At 32.0% G+C, this 20,770-nt stretch overlaps 1 protein-coding gene across 1 annotated transcript; it reads right to left on the reverse strand.

The window, feature by feature from the left end:
- Nucleotides 1-132: 132 nt before the first annotated feature.
- On the reverse strand, nt 133-20,671 carry LOC107440138 (pancreatic lipase-related protein 2-like). The gene is made up of 6 exons (XM_043051337.2): nt 20,357-20,671; nt 15,950-16,096; nt 11,497-11,605; nt 7,576-7,692; nt 4,927-5,019; nt 133-450 (listed from the first exon to the last, which is right to left on the reverse strand). Exons 1-6 carry the CDS (start codon nt 20,669-20,671, stop codon nt 200-202), a joined length of 1,032 nt encoding a protein of 343 aa, XP_042907271.1. The 3' UTR covers nt 133-199.
- Between the last annotated feature and the right edge of the window lie 99 nt (nt 20,672-20,770).

Raw genomic sequence — 20,770 nt, forward strand, 5'->3', positions numbered from 1 at the left:
TGCTACTGAAATAAATGCAATCTACTTCATAATTTAATGAGGATTCATAACTACATAACAATCAGAGGATTANTGTTTAGATTTAGTGGTGTGACAGCTGGCCGTATAAATTAAGGAAGAATGCTACTGAAATAAATGCAATCTACTTCATAATTTAATGAGGATTCATAGCTACATAACAATCAGAGGATTACAGAAATTATTTGGCTTCACAGTAGGGAGCCTTACCGGTGGTGTCCAAGAAATAATTGAGCTGATAAGGTGGTTTGACAGCGTGGAATCCCATCCTGTTCGTGAATGGAGTATGATTACAGGCATCTTCCCTAAATGCTTGGTAGGCGATGCATGCATATGAAGTGTAGCGACAAGTATTGATGGAAGACTGAAAATATTCTATAGATTTTCTGTGGCTGCATAGTTTTCCAACCGTTTGAGCAAAACAGCCACGAGCTATAAATGAATAATAAAAAAAAAATTCTGATTAACTTTTGTATTCGCCATATATCAAACAAATAAAAAATATTGAAAAAAAAAACTTCCGAAAGTCGTGAGATCCTCTTCTGACGTCACAGCATTGACGTAAGTACTTGGAATATTCAGTTGTTCTAAATTTAATTTTGATGTCGTATTTTCGCAAAAAAATATTTTCTTCGTATTTTAAAATATCAGATGACGGTATGAAAAAAAAAGTACTTTGGGATATTATCCTATATTGATATGCAATTACCAGATCGTTGAGTTGTGGATTTACGCAATTTAGTTTATATCAGAGGAAATTCTTCTACCTTAGACTGCAACAGAAAGTTGAAAAAGCTGCCCCCTACCGTTGAAGACGTGCAACACAGTCGGGAATAAGGTGAATCATACTCCGTGGCAAGTTAAGGAAAGATCATTGCGGTATAATCATCCACCACTGCATATAGTTCCGTTTTATTTAGTTATCAAATTATACAACTGTGCTTCCGAAAACAGTATAAAAACTTTTAAAAGTTAAAAACGTCAGCCAAATTTAATCTTTTACGATATATATATAATACAAAAATTATAGAAATTACTTTTGTATTAATAAAAGCATTAAAACTCTTTTCATAAAATGTCTGTGGTAAAGAATAGGTGTAGAGATATTCTATTGTGGGACTTCAAGGCTAAAAACATACCAATGAATTATAATTAGATTTATATTTCAAAGGAGGAGTTATTTTTAAAATCTTCTCCCTCTTTCACTTCCATATTAGGAAGCATTAAATGATTTTCTATGATGCGTAGGGTTACAAGGTATGCAGCGACTGAGCCTTTTTTCCTCCTTTGCTGTTAGTAAATAATGCAGGAGCGATAGTTTTTGCGTGTTTCTTTCAACATGATGTGATCCTGAAAACTATGTCGGAATTGTCCGAGAGTGCTGTCCACCCCCCTCCAGTGTGGAGAAATGGGTGCGAACTATTACCACCAACAGCCTATGTTTAAATAAAACTATTGAAGAAGTATTTTGGTTCATGACTGAATTATTTGAGCTAAATACTACCCATAATATCAGGGATGTAGCCCTGATATTATGTATATATATAAGTTCAAAATGAAGATAAAACAAAGGAAAATTACAGACACATGAAAAAATAAAAATGAACAGAAAAATAAAAATGACAAAAAACTGGAAAATAATAATAATAATGAAAATCCGAAGAAATGAAATTGTTTTTTAAAAATCCGGAAAATAAAAAATATATTCTTTTCATCAGCCCACACGATTATATCCGCAAAAAGGAGTGCTTTCTAATATTGTATCAATATAGCCAAAGCAAAATATATCAATACAGTAGTGTGAGGAGCACTCAAAAACTTTTTGCAAAAATTACAACAAATAAATAAAATAGAACACAATAAATAAAAATAACACGTAAAAAGAGAAAATAAAATAAAATAAAAAAGAGCATAAAACATAATCTATAAAGCGAGTAGCGAATTCAAATGTACTTACATGAACAGGAAATTTTTCAAGAATGATTTAAAATATTTTCGTAACAAGATTGCCAGATTGCAAAATATGAAAACAAAAGCGCAAATTGTGCGTAACCAAAGGAGTTCTGTTTTAAAGTACGTTCTTACTGAAGTGCGTTTGATTGTTTTTCTTAATTTTTTTTTGTATTTATTTATTTTGCTATATATATATATAGCAAAATTAATACAAAAAAACACGAAGAAAATTAAGAAAAACAATAAGTTTCATTTATTGTGCATAAGTTGCAAGTAAACAGAACTCATAAGATAAGTTCAAAATAAAGATATAACAAAGGAAAATAACAGACATGTGGGAAAAAAGGGGGGGGGGGAAGAAAATATTAGAAGAAATAACAAACAACTGGGAGAAAAAAATGATTAAATTTTTTTAAAAAACCGGAAAATTAAAGATATAATCTTTTCATCAGCCCACACGATTATATCCGCAAAAAAGAGTGCTTTCTAATATTGTATCAATATAGCCAAAGCAAAATTAAATTATTTCCTGTTTTTACGCGTTATTTTTACTTATTGTGTTCTATTTTATTTGTTCTAATTTTTGTAAAAAAAATTTTTTTGATTGCTCCTTACACTATTGTATTGATATATTTTGCTTTGGCTATATTGATACAATATCAGAAAGCACTCTTTTTGCGTATATAATCGTGTGGGCTGATGAAAAGACTATATCTTTAATTTTCCGGATTTTTAATTTTTTTTATTATTTTCCTTTGTTTTATCGACATTTTTAACTTATATATATATATTTATATTTTACGCGTTATATTTTACAATATATGTCGTAGATTTATTAAAAAAGGGTTATTTTTTCGTAGTCATACTAGACTCGGCGATATATTTCCATAAATGAGGAGAACATTCGTACTTGGAAAGGAAACAACTATATGACGTTACAAAAGCACTGGATTTGATTGGTTCACTAAAAATAGTGTGTCTTACGCTGACATACCCTTAACAAATGAAATGCAAAATAAAGAATTTTTACTTTTTTTACACTGTAGAAGAAAATTGACTGCAAGAAACAACATTTATTATTCTTTAATTTAGAGTTGACAATGTTTATATATGTTTGAGCTGGGATCTTGGCATATATTTGGAGTTCAAACAGGTTCTCCTCATAAGGATAATGGTTTTTTTTAACCTTGCAACAGAGTATAATTTAGATATTCGTACAGACATTTTTTTTAAAAATTTTCTTAGAAGCTTTTAATCCACATTCATTACCAGCTAAGGAAGAAACTATGTTTTCTACCGATTTAAGATACTTTTGTATGGCTGTGATTGGCCATAAAAGTAACAAAAAGAAATACAGTAGGAAACCGATTATCCGGAACGATCGGGACCATCGATATTTCGGATAACTGATTTTTCCGGTTTTCTGAATCGCTACAAAATGCCGTTTTTTTATAGTTAAACCCAACTAAAAAAATTAAAAATAATCTTGAAAAGAAGAAAAAACGATGAAGTAATACACTAATGATTATTTCCAAAATGATGGTAAGGTAAACATCTTTCAAAAAAATCCTAAAATCTTTAGAGGAAAAAAAATAATTTTTTTTTGAAAATGGCGGGAAAACTAATCGAATTTCGTTCCGGTTTTTTGATTTTCTGATTTCCGGATAACGGGTTCGGTACTGTAAAATAAATTAAAATAAGAAAGTAGTTACAAATTTGTGACTAAGTTAAATGATGACATTTATTTCTTGCATTTAAGTCTTTTTGACTTGTGACTTGGAAATAATTGATATTGATATTGGAAAAAAAATTGCTTAAAAGGTAGTTTTTCTTTCTAACTGTCAAATAAGATAACCAATAAACTTCAATATAACATGTTTTAATATAACATAATAACACAAATGTGTTTTATATAACTTTTCACTTTAAATAGTGTATTGAATTCCTTCGCTGAAATATAATTTTCAAATGAAGAAATTGAATCCCCACTTCCTTCATTTTTCATGTTACAAATAAATTTTTTAAAAAAAATTGACTCATCATTGTTTTGGAATAAACACTTTCAATAATTTTTCAGTTTGTTTGTGGATAAAAAGGTTCTTTAAAGACATAAGATAATTTATATGCATTGAAGGGAAAATATACTTTCCTAAAGTTTGAAGTTATGAATTGAGGAGTACATTCACTAGAAATTATTAAAATGGTTAATATAGGAAAATGTTCGCAAACAAGAAGCAAAATACATGTATGTATCATCCTATAATTATAACCATCGTCAATAATCTTACCACGCACGATATGGATGTTTTATTCACTTTTATGTAGGTATATATTGTTTTTACTCTTTTAATTATGATCTTTGTGATTTTCCATGTGTTGGCTGGATTTAGAGTCATGTTTTTAAATGTTGGTCGCTTGTGTTTTATTCTTTTTATACTGTTGTTGATATAATTTCTGATGTTTTATGTATCTACTCTCGTAAGCCCTTAAATAGGGCGGGTCAGGATGCAAATGAACAATAACCGTCGTCGAACAGTTGATTCAATTCTGAGTTCACCAATATCAATATTCAACTCCGTAGCCTTGTAATTTTGAGACTATTCCAGAAGACAAGGACAGCCCTGTATCAAATACTGGGAGAAATTTGTCTTCGTGGAGGACTTTATGATTGAAATAACACCAGGTGAAAACCTCTTACGATGAGCCTGACTGCAAGCGGACTCTAGTCCATGATCCGTTTACCACTGAGAATATTTTTACGTAATCACTGTGGTCGGTGCAAGCCTGGGGCGGAATTCGTATCGATCAGCAAATTGCTGGGATTTGAACCCGCGTCACCTCATTGGAAGGCGAACCCTCTGACTCATGTGCCAACATGGCTCATTCACTACTTATCATACAAATTCCAAACAGAATGAAATTGATTAACCAATAAGTATTAAATTGAAAACTTACGACGTGTGGTCGGTGTGTAATGGCAGCCTGGTTGACGATTACCACCGTTGGGGGAGAAGACGGCATGTCCAACCATTTCATCTAAGCTAGCACCTTCAAAAACGAAATTAATACATAATAGAATAGTTTAGCACCACGTGATATGGAAGAATTTACCCCGACCCGCCCTTATTTAGGGCATACGGGTAAATGTTTATTAAAATCAAAAAAAATTCAGAGAACAGTACAAATATAAATTACATAAAATACACATCAGACATGGCAACAGCCCATGAACATGGCTGGCGTAGAACAGCTAAAATCATGTAAGGTGAAAAGCATTAAAACAGCAATATATTAAAAGTGTCAATTAAAAGAATAATTTGAAAGATAAACGTGCAAAATTTACAAGAGAACAATATTGTAAAACATTTAAAAACATTACTCTTAAAACCAATTAAATAGTACAAAAGTAAATAACAATAAAATTGGAGCAAGTAAAAGAAGAAGAGTTTATAAAAGAGATAGTAAAAAAAATGAGACACCCAAGCTGGAAGGAACAAGTTCCGAGACATTAAAGACCGTCCCCCAAATACATCCTCTAAAGTTTGTTTAATAATCTTTTTTATGATATTTCTACAAGTCAGGTTAGCATAGCATTGATGTTGGCCAATATTATTAAAGTTATTGCCCCGGATTGTCTGGAATTGAGAACAATTCATTAACAAGTGATGAATAGATTGATATTCACCACAGTAATTGCATTCTGGAGTTTTGTGGAATAATTTATATTGGTGTTCTCCAAACACTCCGTGGCCTGTTAAAAATTGATTGAGATAGAAGTTTGCTTGTAGTCTATTTAATTTTGGGTCTTTGAAAAATTTGAATGTCTGTCTCCCTTTCTCGGAACTCCGCCATTCCAGCCCCCAGCGCTTCATGCTATATAATTTAACCTGAGTATTAATTTGGGCGTTGGAGCTTGGGACCTCAAGGGCAACTTGGCAGAGATCGGTGGCTTTCTTAGCTGCTCGATCCGCCTCCTCGTTGCCTTGAGTACCTATATGAGCTTTAACCCAATTGCAGAGTATATTAGATCGCCATAATTGTTTAGTGTTTTCAACAATTTTTGAGCTTGATACTGGGTTTTGTAAGGCTTGCAACGAGGAAAGCGAATCAGTATAGATAGTGACGTCCGGATATTCTTTTTTAGAGAGCCAGAGAAAAGCATTATTAATTGCCACCAATTCTGCCATGTAAACACTACTATTGTTTGAGATCCTGGTGGAGGTTGCCTCGATTAAAGTACCGTGCATTTTAGTAACAATGCCGAAGCCAGTTCTATATTCTGTGGTATCAGTAGCGGAGTCGGTAACCTCCATCCTTGATCCATCAGTAAAAATTTCAAGGCCGCTGTTTGTTGGGAGTGATCTACCGTAGGGAACGGAAAGCACCACGTGATATATAGGAAAAACAATCAACATTTTTAGAACAGTTTATTTTTGCTAAACAATGGAGTAAATCACTTTGAAATTGGGTACCAGGATCAGTAGTGACTGTTTTAAGTACATGGATATCAAACAACTATATAATAAAACTTTGTAAAAAATCACCATAAAAAAGGTGATCGTAAAAAAAACTATCAATACAAATTAGACATTGTGTAAAATCATTCGATCACGTCATCCCCTTTAATCGATTCTTGTATGATTAAAGCATTCATTAGGAATTTTAAGGTTTAGTATACACGTCGAGTTACTTTATTCTTTTGACTTTGAGATGTAACCTCTAGCTCTTTCGAGATAATAGTTGCAAACTCGCATTTATCGCTGAGGCAAGGAAACTCTGGTCAGAGCAGGATGGTTTTTACTGTTTAGTTCAAATCCCTGAAATTAGCGAAAGATGAATGCCTATGTAAATATAACGCTCTGTAAAGTGGATAAGCGACATATACCTGCATATATTTTTTATTTACATTATTTATATATTACATTATCTATATTTTTTATTACATTTATTTATATACTTAAGTTTTTTTTAAATACGTTTTCCCAGCTCATGTAACAACCGTGGAAGAGGAATTAACCAGCACGGTTGTCTAAATTATTCTCAATTGAGATGCACGACTAATGGGTCCTTCAGATCTCCAGACCTGAATTCAATAGAAAACGGTTGTCACCTTAAGACTAGCTTTATTGAAGGATTTTTTTTTCACGCTTGAAAACCCTATGACAACCTCGTTTTAAGGTTGTTAGGTAGAAGGTTGTTTTCCAAGGTTTTGGATGAGGGTAATGTGCGTAGATTGTCACAGATCTCGTTTTAAGATTCGAAGGTTTACACGTAAACCGCATATAAACCCATTTTAGGTTTACATTAAAAGGTTTTTGCTGAGGGAAAATAAACCTTATTTCGCTATCTGGGATAGGTGTTGCTTAAAAAATATATATTTTCCCCATGTAAACACAGGCAGCCCTGAGCTACCTAACCGAATTTTCCTCTTCGACGTCGTGTTCACTTTTCTTCAATACAACTCAACTCGTCTCAAGCAAGGAGGGAAAATCTAATCTTTCAGGGTAAATGAAATCTCATTTGGGGAAAAACATCAGCGGTTTAATTTGTACTTCTGGATTACATGTGACGTAGGAAGTGAAATCTGAATTTATGGTACTTTACCCTCAAAAAAACTTCTTCCACGGTTCGTCTGTATAATATCAACAAAGATAGCATCACTCCTATCTAAACGAACTTCTTTGGGTGCATTATCATAGTATGGACCTGCTATATCCAAGCCTACAAAAAGGTATTAAAACAAGTCATAAAATTTTATGTAAGTGTTCGAAGTTACCAATTTTTATGAAAGTGTAAGAGCAATTGTTTTAATAAAGGTCGTGAACGCATCAAACTGAATTGAAAAATAAAAAATTGACAAATTTTAAAATATAAGAATTTATTAATTTTTGTTTTTAAAAATGCATGAAATTATCAATTTATAAAGCGCACAGATCTTATCAAAATTTATTAAATTATAGAAATACAACAAATTCAATAGAAGGGCAGGAATTTTTATAGTTTTCTTAAAACTTACGAATAGACCTAAAAAATTTAAATTTTCTGTTAGAAACCGGAGGCCGGTAGACTCTAATAACTTAGTTGTCACTTTTTCCTCAAGCCCAATGACTTAAGTCACTTTTTCCATAGGTCAATACCGATTCCTATGGGGTCTTTTTACGTAATAGTCAATTTTGGTTTTCCTTTACTTGGATTAAATTATATTTTCTTAAAAATTTCCATTGGAAATAATCAGTTATAAAATGTAAATTCAAACATAAAAACGCAATGAATATGTGACAAAATTTAGTTAAACATACTGAATTGACTTCTCCAAACTAGAAAGTACGATGAGCAACTGAAAAGAAAAATATCGAAAAAGAAGTGACTGGCTGTTCATTTAATTTAAATCGCCACTTTTATCAAACTGAGTCGCCACGTGATAAGTAGTTCTTTCCAGGTCTATCTACGAACTATCTATGAAGGCCGATTAAAAATTGTGCATTTTTTGAAGAAATTCCTTACGATTTTTTTTTATTTCCAATGAGCTGCACAATCGGTCTTGCCGATAAGCAGACCTAGTGCGTTCTCCAGAGGTGGTATGCACTCTTTCAGGACCACCACAATGGGTGAGATACCGTTGGTCATGTTAATTTGGACGTCTAGTTTCTGCCACACTAGATGGCAGCACCAATTCCTTACGATGTCAGAAGATTTCATACGGAGTGGTGGTGGCTTAGGTGATAGGGTATTCGCCTTCCAATGAGGTGAACCGTGTTCGAATCCCAGCGATGGCTGGTCGGCTCCCACCGACCACAGTGCTTACATAAAATATATTCAGTGAAAGACAGATAATGGGTTAGAGTCCCTTTGCAGTCAGACTCACCGTGGGAGGTTTTCGTAGTTTCCTTTTTCATGTGATGCAAATGCGGTTTAGTTCCACCGAAAAGTCCTTCATGAACTCAAGTTTCTTTTAATACTTGATCCAGGAGTTCCTTTGTCTTCTTGATTCAGTTCAAAATTATAAGGCTACAGAATTGAGGATTAGTAGACGCAAACACAAAAATCGGGTCGGCACAGTTCGACAAGGATTACAAAGATTTCATATCAACAACTGTTCTGTTTGAAATCTCATGAAAACTAATTTTTCGACGCAAGCAACTATTAGAGCAACTTTTTTCCAAATATATTTTCCTAAACGTTGACGCCTTGATGATCAAACCAGGACATTGCTTTCATTGAAACAGTGGTGAGAATTAGTTTAATGTGGGGTGTCCATGTCTTGTCCACAGAAAACAATGGAAATAGACAAAAAAAATCGGATTTTCGTTGTTGCTGAACTTTGAATTTATTCTCTCTTCAATCACTCTAACCAGTAATGTTTTTTTTTTCTTTTTATTTTATAACCGTCGTTGAACAGACGTCCCAATTTTATGAGTTTACAATTACTAATGTTAAGCTCCGTTGCCTTTTAATTGGATTCGTGTGTTCTGGATTGAACTCAATCCAGAACACAAGGGAAATACTAAATCAAGTATTGGGAGAAATTTTTCTTCGTGGAGGTCTATTTTAATTAAACAAGACTGCATTTAGTGAACATGGAGAGAAAAACCGTATCTGGAACGACTCTAACCCATAATAGGTCTACCACTGCGGATATTTTATATTTTACGTTAGTACTGTGATCGGTTGAAGCCGAATGCTGACTTTGTATCACCCCGCCATCACTTAGATTCGAACCCAGTCACCTCATTGGAAAGCGAATGCTCTATCCCAGTGGTTTCCAACTGGCGGCCCGCAAAGCCTTTTTTTGTGGCCCGCAAACTGAAATATACGAGTTAGTATTAGTAATAGTATCAGTTGTCTCGTATTAGTTGTAGTAGTCTCGTATTAGTTGTCTCGTATTAGTATGTAGGTTTAAAATACTTTTCTCGTTAATAAAAACCTAATTTCTTCGTTTCTGTGAGATTTATCATACCAACGGTGCAAAAAAAATTATTTCTCAGGTTTTGCATCCAAGAAAATATTTATTCAAATACAAAATTAATCGTGTATGTTGCTTTTTTTTATTTCATTTTTTTGTATTTTGTGAATATAATTTAGCATGCGTGTATGAGAAATTTTCTCGAAGAAATTCTCCGATTTAACTTTTTGAAACCACTGATTTTGGGCGAAAATATTTACACACACATTTGTAAATTTTAAATTTAAAATGTAAATATCTATTCTCTGGTGGTTGCAGCAGACAAACCTCAATTTTGTCATTGAACATTTTGTGCGCTACTATGTAAGTTTTATACCAACCTTTTTAAAGTTTTATATCTTAACAATTAGATATCTGCACATTAATTGTTTAATACATGGGTGCACATTAAAGTTATTGTAGCCCGAATTTCTTAATATGCAATTAAATATTTTTAAAAATCTACTTCTTATTTTAATTTGTAATTCAATACTTTTGTTTTGTACAACTTGGTAAAAATCAGACAGTAATATTTAATGTTCCTTCAAACATAAGAGTCCTACATAAAATTTTGATAAAGTTGCAGCCCGCCATTTGATTTGTGTTTTTAATTGTGGCGCTTGGCCTGATGTAAGTTGGAAGCCCCTGCTCTTTCCCCTAAGACAGTGTTTCCCAAACTTATGACTTTTGTGTACCCTTTCTAAATTTTTCGTAGCGCGATATACCACTAATAGAAAAATGAATGCATTTTTTACTCTAAAAAATTGCACAAAAGTGAAAAATCTCAACTGGCTGTTGACACCAAAAATTATTAACTGTTGATTCTGCAAAAAAATAACCAATAGAAAATTACGTCATCGTAAATTTTCATGGCTAGCTTTGTTTTTAAATAAAAATTTCTGAAATTTTCGTTTGTTGCAAGATATTTCGCATAAGAACGAGTACCCCTTCTAAACTGTTCCCGTACCCCTGGGGGTACGCGTACCACACTTTGGGAAACACTGCCCTAAGAGATCACGTCCAAACCAGTAAAATTTTTTCCTTGTCAGAATTCATGGCTTTCATGCCACTGTTAGGGTGATGTCACTGTTCTCTAAATAGGACCCACGCTAAGGATTTCAAATTACTTGCTAGTAAACTAGCCAAATAGCAAAAGTATTCGACAATTTTCAAAGGTCTTCGCTCAACGCTAATCTTAACAAATTTTTATAATAAATTTTTTGCCGATAGAAAACTATTTCAGGGTAGTTTGTGTTAGGCTTATATTATTTGGACAGAATTCTGATTGGTTATACGGCGCATCTGCACTGTGACAGAATAAAAAATTACTGATTTGTTTAGAAAAATTCATTTTGACGTAATTTTAATTTCTTTCAAATGGAAAAAATCATTCGCCAGTACTTTCACCCCAAGACAATTTTATTCCAAAAATTTACTATTTTATCGCATTTGGCAAGGTGACGTTAGCACGGGCACTTACAGTTATGAGGTGTTTCAATTCTTAATTATTTTTTTTGTCTTTCTGGAGTACTTTCTTAAACAGAATCAAAATATCTTTTCTAAAGCAGTTTTAAATTCCTTACCTGTGATTCTGCCCAAATTGTTAATTCTCTCTCCAACGTAACTAATCAGGTGACCACCAAGGCTGTGACCAATCAGATGGATGTCTTCTGGTTTCAATCCAGTATGCTCCTATACGAAAAGAAAGGATGAACTTAACACTTTGTTGACTGGCATTTTTTTCACATAAACTATATCATGCCACCGGCTATTTTTGTAACTGAATATGGAAGTAAAGTGAAACATTCTATAAGATGCGCGAAGTTTTACAACATTCTATATCGTCCTAGATTTCATAAGTTGAAGTGGATAATGCAAGTGCAAAGACGAGTTTAGTCGTTATAGGTCAACAACATTTAGGCATGAGAAGACGAGTTAACTCGTCAGTGGTTGTTAATAATGTGCTATGTTTAAGAATGTGTTATTTAACATTTTAGTGAGTTTTAGAAAAATCAATTTATTAGAGAATCTTGTATTCTTTAGGCAAACACTGGCTCCACGGCCAATTCAGTGATTTTTCTTTCTTTTTCGAATCAGACTTAGTTTATTATACCGCTTGATTTCTTTACGCTAAAATTGTTTATCTAGGGCTAATTTAAAATAATGCCATTCAGTGAATTATATTTTTATAAATGTTCTTATACAGACTGTTAGGTTAAAGTCTTGTGCATCTGTGAAAAAATTAAGATATGAACAAATATGATATGATGGAACAAAGTTAAAATATGAAAAATGTATGATCTATTGTTTTAATAAAGTTGTTTCTTTATTAGGACTCAGAAAAAATTTTCGAAAATATTCACTGACTTTAGTGTTTTTTTAGTTAGATAAAAACAATTCTTGGCGTATAAAAATAAATAAGCGATCGTGAATAAATTTGGTTCTTGCTTTCAAAAATTAACTATCTTTAGAAAATGAATATCTAACATCATTAGAGTTCCGCTATTTTTATTCTGATGAAATGTGTATTCATGGAATAAAAATAAAGATTCATATTAATTTTGACACCTCAACTGCGGGTTTTTACTTTTGATACAGTATGAAAAATACGCCATCCATTCCAATATTTAAAAATATCGACTTCATAAGTATAGAAACAAGAAACAATGATTTACACAACTTCTTTTGTATCGTTGAAAAACGTCTTATTAATAAGATAAATTAATTATTCTGCCATACATGGCAACCATATTACAGCCATATATGGCAATATATTTACTCACGCTATTTGTAACGGAATTAAAAGTAAAAGGAACGTACTTTTACTTGTACTTTGTTACTTTTTAAATTTAGTACTTTTACTTGTTTTTCCTTAACTTTTTTGAGAAACAAGTACAGGTGTTTGTAACGTAAATGTCAAAATTAAGCGTTACTTTCTTTTGAAAATTTTTAAAACTTTTCCTCGAAAAAAAATTTTTTTCGATGTTTTTGGCATATTTTTTTTTAAAAATTTTACAAATTCTAGTTAACTTTTTTTCCAAACTCAAATAACTAGATTTCCCATTTCAAAATTTCCCAGTACCCAACTAAACTAACTAGATTTTTTTCTCCAAACTAATGTAAGTTAGGTATTGCAATTTCCTGATAGGAAGAGGGTTTCTCTTTTGAACACTCGATAACCTTTTTGTAAAAGTCACTGCAAATTACTACAAAAATCTGCTAGAAAAAGATAGTTTTGAAATTAACATAATTTTAAACTCTTTTTTATCTATGCAAACTTTGAATTTTGTTTTTCTGGTTTAGTGTTTAGATATTTTCATTCGCTATTTCAATGAATTTTGTATGACATTTTCTTACATTTTAGAGTTTTAGACATTAAAATTTAATGCTTTTTAAATTTAGAACAAACATTTTTTCTTAGATATTTTTTCGTCAAAATTAAGATTAATCTAAATTTTTGATTTCCTCAAAATGTTATTTAAAATCGTTACTTATTTTTGTTAAATTATGTTACCTATTTTTGTTACTTATATTATTTTATTAACTTTTGATCTAATGATCGGATCTTCACTTTCTCGGGAACAATCTTAATGATTCGAGGGTTGACTTCCAATATGCTAATTAGTACAGACACTAATTTAAGTTATAAAACAAACCTAAAAACGTACTTCTCTTATTAAACATATCTTTTTTTTTCATGGGATTTGGATTTCTATGTCCAAAATATAGGGAATAGCTCCAATCTGGGAGGTATAATCTTCATAGCTTAGTCAGGAGTGAGATCCAAAAATGTTAATTTTACTTTTTGCGCATTTCGCTGTTCCTCGAGAATTTTTTCAGCGAATTGAAACATTTTTGTATACAATTAAACAATTCATTTTTTTGTTTAATATTTATTATATAATTACAAAATTATTTATAATTAATAAAATAATTATTAATTCTTGAAATTATAATTATAATTATAAAATTGTAATTATAAAACTATTATTCATTTTGTTAAATATTTATTCATTTTTTTCATTTTATTCAAAAAGAGTTGAAAAAATTTTGAGTTGTATTGTAAAAACTTTTTGCTTGGATTTATCTTTGGATAAACGAATTTTATAATTGTGAGCAAAAGTTTTTCCATTGGCTAAAAAATTTCTCGAGATACAGCGGAACATGTAAAAAGTAAAATTCAGAAATCCGAATTCATTGAAAACAAGGTATGTTTAGTCAGAGAAAGTACGTTTTCGTGCCTGAATTCGTAACTTAAAATATCGTCTGCACTAACAAATTAGCATATGTGAAGTCATCGCTCGGTCTTGTAAGATTGAGTTTTCTGGAGTAAAGATACGATTATTAGATAAAAAGTTTTTCGGCATTGGCCCGATTCTGTTTGGCGCACTGTTCTTATGCAGGAAAGAAAAAAATCTCCCAAAGAATGAGAGCGATTTGACAAAATCCACTTTTTTGTAAAAATGAGCGTCCCGTATCAATAATATAATATATAGAGAAAAGTGTTTACAACCAACTGCTACTCAGAAAATTCAATAATATCAAAAATAATTTAATTAAATTTAAATATATGGGTCATTCTCAGAAAAACAGTCATTTTCATGTCCCCAGTATATTTTATGTTTGTTTTACAACTTACGAAAAAAAATTTTCAGGGAAAGTGTCCTTCAGAATGCAAGCTAACAAAAGAATAAAAATAAAATTATCATTTTTTTTTTATTTTTTTTTATTTTAGGTAATTAAAATATACCAATATGTCATTCCCTCACTTGTCCCCACTGCTGATTTAAAAAAAGAAAAAAATTGTTTCTGAAATAAATTTTTTTTTTTTACAAATTCGTGTTTTTTATTTCAGAATACTGAAATATAGAATTCAGAAAATCAATTTTAAATTTAATTTCTGATAAAAATATTAACACAGCACTATTTTAAACTTTGTCCCCAGTGTTTCGCGTCATTCCCTCACAACAATGTTCTTATCACCTGCAATCTTCTTAGAATAAAAATATTTTAATAAAAACTTCAGAAGTTAACAACTGGCATCATAGAACAAAATTGCAGTATGTTTCCATCTTCAACTTAAAGAAGCTTTGCTGTGGAATAAATTTGAATGAATCAAACCAGGTAAAATTTTTTACATTTGTCATTCCCTCATGTCATTTTTTAGAGTAAAATAAAATACAACTTCATCGAGAAAGTGGATAATTATATGTTGCTTTCTTGTATGAATATAATTGTATGTGATTGACTTCAGAAATTAATTAGGCCTAACTGTTATTTTTAAATTTTATTGAATTCGTCATTCCCTCACTAGTGTATAAAGTGAGGGAATGACGCTGAAGTGAGGGAATGATTCAAGATGAGTATATTATTAAATTTTTTTTTGTTCAATCGTGCCAGCCAATTTTATTTCCCAAACCTGTAAAAACTATTAAATATATAAGACTAAATTATAATAAATATTAGATATACTTAGTATGTTATCATTTTCAAACTTTAGGTAGATGTAACTTAGATAAAAACATGTATTAAAATAAAATATCATTCCCTCACTATTAGTGTCATTCCCTCACTTTTTAAATAGTGAAAATAATTAATTTACTTATTAATTAATTTGAAAAATAAATTGAAAAATTAATAAGTTAATTTATTAAATTAACTAATTTATTAATTAAATTAATTAAATTATTATTAATTATTATAAATTAATTAATTATAAATTAATTATTTTAAAAATTAATTAATCTAAATATTAAGTATAATTTATAGGACATATACTTTCTTTACAATGCCATTACATATTTCTATTAATATAAAAAGTTTCAGAGCTTTTTATTCACTTCACTTTTTTGGGATTTTATGAACTGAAAAATGACAGTTTTCGTGAGAATGACCCATATATGATTTTGTTTATTTCTCTAACTTTTCCAGATAGAAGTGTTCGTGAATTGAATACGTTGAAATAAAGACATTAAAAAAATATGGATAATATTCATCTTATACTAAACCATTATGAATGTTCAACTTATATCAAACCATTATGAAAAGAAGAAGTTTAGCTGTATACGCTCCGACCAATCTGGTGTTGGCAGTTGCCTGAGGTGGAGTACCGCTTGCTTCACGTGACCAGTCGACTAAGATTACATTGTAAGAGGAATACTTCAGGAGCTCTTGCATTGTACCCTGTAGGAATGGAGAAAGAACTGTTACATTCTCAAAGTGCAACGGGCTACGATTTTCCAATCCGGTGACTTTTAGCAACTCGCTCTTCTGCTTGGCATTTTCGTAAATAACTTGATTCGTGACTTCTTTTTACAGTTTAGGTCACAAATTTTTACAGAAATAAAAACTTGCATTATAATTTGATCCAACTGCTGCCAAGTGGAAAGCCTCCAAAAAAGAGAGCGAGTCGTTAAAAGTGGCTGGATTGTAAGTTAGCAACCCGTCTCATCTTCTCCATAAAAAGCGGTACTTTTGATTGTATTCGAGTCATAAATAGCTATCCGCAAACATGAAATTAGACGTCAATCTCCCTCTTACTTATGCTCCATAAAATATACCGTCGTCAATACCTTATGTTAAGTAATTAAAACTTAAAATTAAGCGATGAGTAGGAACCGAAAATTTTGCCTGATATTTGGTGGAAATTAAGCCCTATCCAGTTTTACCCTATCCAGTTCAGGATACACAGCAAAAATTTTATTTGTTTCATTACCTGCTCCGGGTACTTGGTAAGATTTGGATTTATTATAAGGCAGGGTACTATTGTATTTATGCAAAATAATATAAAAATTGTACAATTTTCTGCCTAGCAAATATTGTACAAAATATACTTTTAACCCTTTGGTTCATTCGAGAACTCTCAGCTATATTCTAGAACTCTCAGAGACATAACTCTCAGTTCTGACGATCCAGCAATCCTTGAGCTGTATTAAGTTAATTTTTTGAATCATTTCGTCACAAAATCACTATATTTGAAATGAAACGCGAACTCTAAAGTATTTGGAATACAAATTAGTTCGGTTCGTCTTTAAGAGATTGCTCTGCTGTTATGAATGTTTCATAATGACATCTTTATTCGGTGGTTTCAGAGAGGTTAAACATCTGTCAATAATATTCAGTTTCTACAAAACGCTTTGAGTGTCATACAAAGACCCTATTTTTTTTACTTTGTTGAGTTGTTGGTAACGTAGCACCATTTGCGGCAGGTTTTATCTTTCTGCTTTAATTGGAAGAAAAGTGCAGCTGAAGAGCACCGAATTCTTGTAGAAGTATATGGTGACAATGCTCCAATGGTGAGTGAAGAATGGTGAATAGTTTTGTATACTATGAGCTGCTACAACCTGGTGATTCCATTACGGGCGATCGGTATGGGCTACAATTGATTCGTTTGAGCTATGCATTACGAGAAAAACGGCCGGAATACGAGCAAAGACATGACAAAGTTATTCTTCTGCCTAATAACGGCCAGCCTGATGTCGCAAAAGTCTTAAAAAATTATTTGGAAACGCTCAAGTTGGATATTTTACCGCACCCGCTGTGTTCGCTGGACATTGCTGCTTCTGATTACTGGTTGTTCCAGCGGATGCAGCACGATTTGTCAGGTCAACAGTTCACTTTTTTCGCAGAAATCGAAAATTGGCTCCTAACTTAGATCGCCTCAAAAGACGACACATTTTTTTGAGATGGAATTTGAATATTGCCTGATAGGTGGAAAAAAGTAGTAACCAGCGATGGACAATACTTTGATTAATCTGTTCATTCATTTTGTTCTGAAATAAATGCATTTTTGATCACACAAGAAATGGACCGAACTAATTTGTACGCCCAATATATGAACGAAAATGTTTCACCTACTGGAAACTTAATCATATTGCATTGTGGGAGATTGTGAACTAGAATGAAGAGTGGACTGTCAAAAATAAAGTGTCAAAATTAGTCGGTCAAAGTGTTGATCTTGTACCAGGAAGATCTCGGGTTCGAATCCCACCAAGGGCATAAGTGTAATTCATCTCTCGGTTCTATTTGTCCTTCTTGTGTTGTTGTGGGGGGAGGGCATGGATCCACTTGCTTGGTTCCCATGATAAAGTGTAAAGTGATTTATAGAAATGTTACTACATAACATTTTTACCGGAACTCTTACACACGAATAGTGTGTTTACGCAATGCAGATCTATGTTCGGTGATCATGCCCTTGTATATTTGCTTAGCGGTTTTGTTTGGGTAAGCACCCGACTTTCTACGGTTTAACGCGTCTTTTCAGTTGCAGTTCTTTTTTTACTTTTAAAAAATTTCATTTGAGAATCATGTTTACTAAAAATATGGAGAAAATAAATTTTCATAGAAAACGAAGTTTCGAGTAAAATTACCTTGAGTTTAATTAATTGGTTTTATTAAGTTTCAATTAATAACGTCAATCTTACTCAGATTCTATCATTGAGTACTTGAAACTCGAGAAGAATACTGCGAAAATTACATGGTAATATCTAATCATGAGGTTGTGCATGGCTTAGTCCTTCAAAAGCTATTAATTTTGATTTTTTTCACGCTGAATCAATTTTATACCTGTAAGCAATGTCACGCGTGTGCCATTTCTGACAACCTAATTGGTTGCTGAATCGTGGCATAAACGAAAGCCACGAGTTACCTAAGCATGACGTCGCTTGTAGGTATCGATTTGCAGAAACTTTGGAAACGTCAGGCTGAACCAGATTAGATGACTTTCAGCAAACAACGAAACTTTGATGTCATTTTGTCTGTAATTACTTAATTTTATAGCATTTCAATTTATTAATAACATTTTATGACAAAGGACGTATGAATTACCTTCTCTTATCTGCAAGATATTGTATTTCACTCGATGTGTGAAACTCACTACCAATAAATTGTTCTTCTTTTTGCAAGGTGTTCAGGACTATACATATACAGCCTATACTGGCTCCTTTATTGCATTATATCCAACGAATTCATCGCGAAAAATAATATTGATTGCCCAGAATAACTTTTAATCTAAAAATCGGATTTTTAGGTTCAATCTTAGTGGCTCGAGGGGATCACCTCAAATATGCAAATTTATAAGTGCGTATAATATTTTAAGCTACAAAATCATGCTCGAAAACGCACTTTCTCTGAATTCTCGAGGGGATCACCTCAAATATGCAAATTTATAAGTGCGTATAATATTTTAAGCTACAAAATCATGCTCGAAAACGCACTTTCTCTGAATTCTCGAGGGGATCACCTCAAATATGCAGATTTATAAGTGCGTATAATATTTTAAGCTACAAAATCATGCTCGAAAACGCACTTTTTCTGAATTCTCGTATTTTCTTCAATAGATTCGAATTCTTGACCCACAAAACAGAGGATATTCGCTATCTGGGAAATATTTTCCAAATAGTTTGGGTAGGAGTGCAATCCTTGGGTAGGAGTGCATTGGACACATTAATGTTAATTTTTTNTTTTTTTTTTTTTTTTTTTTTTTTTTTTTTTTTTTTTTTTTTTTTTTTTTGCGTTTTCCGCCATATCAGGAGAACTTCTGAATTGAAATTTCTTGCATGGAATTATCTTGGGATAAACGAATTTATTAATTGCGTGAATTTTTTTTAAAGCAATTCGCTAAGAAAGTTTGGAACAAATAGCGAAATATGCAAAAAATATAACTAAGATTAAGGGGTTCAAACTTTGAACTACTTCTCCGGCCAAACTATGTTGACCATATTTTCCAGATTGTAGACCCCCTATATTTTGGGAGTCAGAAATTAGAAGGTATTTTTATTCAGAGTCTGATTTCATATTATCGTTTATTTAAAAACATCGACTGCAGTACTTTATAAGCATTACTATTAAGAATGAATCCTAGAACGCGAAGATCCGATCATTAGATCAAACGTTGTTGGGGTGGTCCGTTTTTCATTGGAAAACTGCACACGATAGGATGGTGTATTAATTTATATAATCTTTAGCTGCACAATTGGCTATTGGGGACATTCTGGGAAGCATCCTTGAGGATAAACCGGAGACAACATGCGTACGTCACATCCCGTTTTACAGGGAGAGTACTTTCACACACCATCCATCTTCGAATCGTAATTTACACCTGAACCAGAGCACGATCCATCTCCGATCCAGTACCTCCAGATGTATTGATTTGTCATGCCACGTAAATGAAAAGAGCGTTGCTGCCTGTCGCATCGTTACCAAGGCAACGAAGGTAGAAAGTGCAGTTCAAAGTGAACAAGAATATGGTGTAATTAACATCAAGATGCATTAATATCATTGTAAAATCGTGAGGCTTTCTACTGCATTTGTTTTGCAATGTGCCCCATTTTTAATTGTATTTATTAAATAGACTAATTAAAAGAAAGTTAAAAATCTGCTAACTTTATTATGAAAAAAATCTGTAAAGATAATAAAAATAATAAAATTTCAAAGTTTCCTTACTATAAATTTATCTGGGTGAGCTCCCAATCCGTGAGCCAGTACTTTTATTGGTAAATTATCTTTGAAAGGAGACTTTAGCAGTGATTCAAGTGTTGGTTCCAGATAATAGGGCTCCTCTTTATTGGAGCGTGTATACAACAGAAACTTCGTCTGCAGTTCTTGCGGTGGTACACTTATTGGTCTGTACAGAGGATGGTACCAAGGAGGACCGGTATAGAAACATCCCAAATCACCGAAACATTTTGTCGTGAAATTTACTGGAGAAAAGAAATGACATAATTTATCATTTGGAGTAAGACTTTCTCTTTTTTTCATTTATATTTCATTAAATTGTTTTTCAAAAAGTCATTATTTCTATGAATCAAACATTCATATTGACACATTATTTAATAAATTGCAACATTGTTTTGAAAA

The sequence above is a fragment of the Parasteatoda tepidariorum genome, chromosome 9 (genome assembly GCF_043381705.1).
Source record: "Parasteatoda tepidariorum isolate YZ-2023 chromosome 9, CAS_Ptep_4.0, whole genome shotgun sequence".
Lineage (NCBI taxonomy): Eukaryota > Metazoa > Arthropoda > Arachnida > Araneae > Theridiidae > Parasteatoda > Parasteatoda tepidariorum.

What these genes read in the sequence shown, in the direction of transcription:
- LOC107440138 (XM_043051337.2), bottom strand. Translation starts at nt 20,671, where the DNA reads ATGAAAAAAAGAGAAAGTCTTACTCCAAATGATAAATTATGTCATTTC. An exon ending in CTCACCCAGATAAATTTATA is followed by an intron (nt 16,097 to 20,356) that starts GTAAGGAAACTT and finishes CCATTCCTACAG; the next exon opens with GGTACAATGCAAGAGCTCCT. An exon ending in AACTTCTTCTTTTCATAATG is followed by an intron (nt 11,606 to 15,949) that starts GTTTGATATAAG and finishes CTTTTCGTATAG; the next exon opens with GAGCATACTGGATTGAAACC.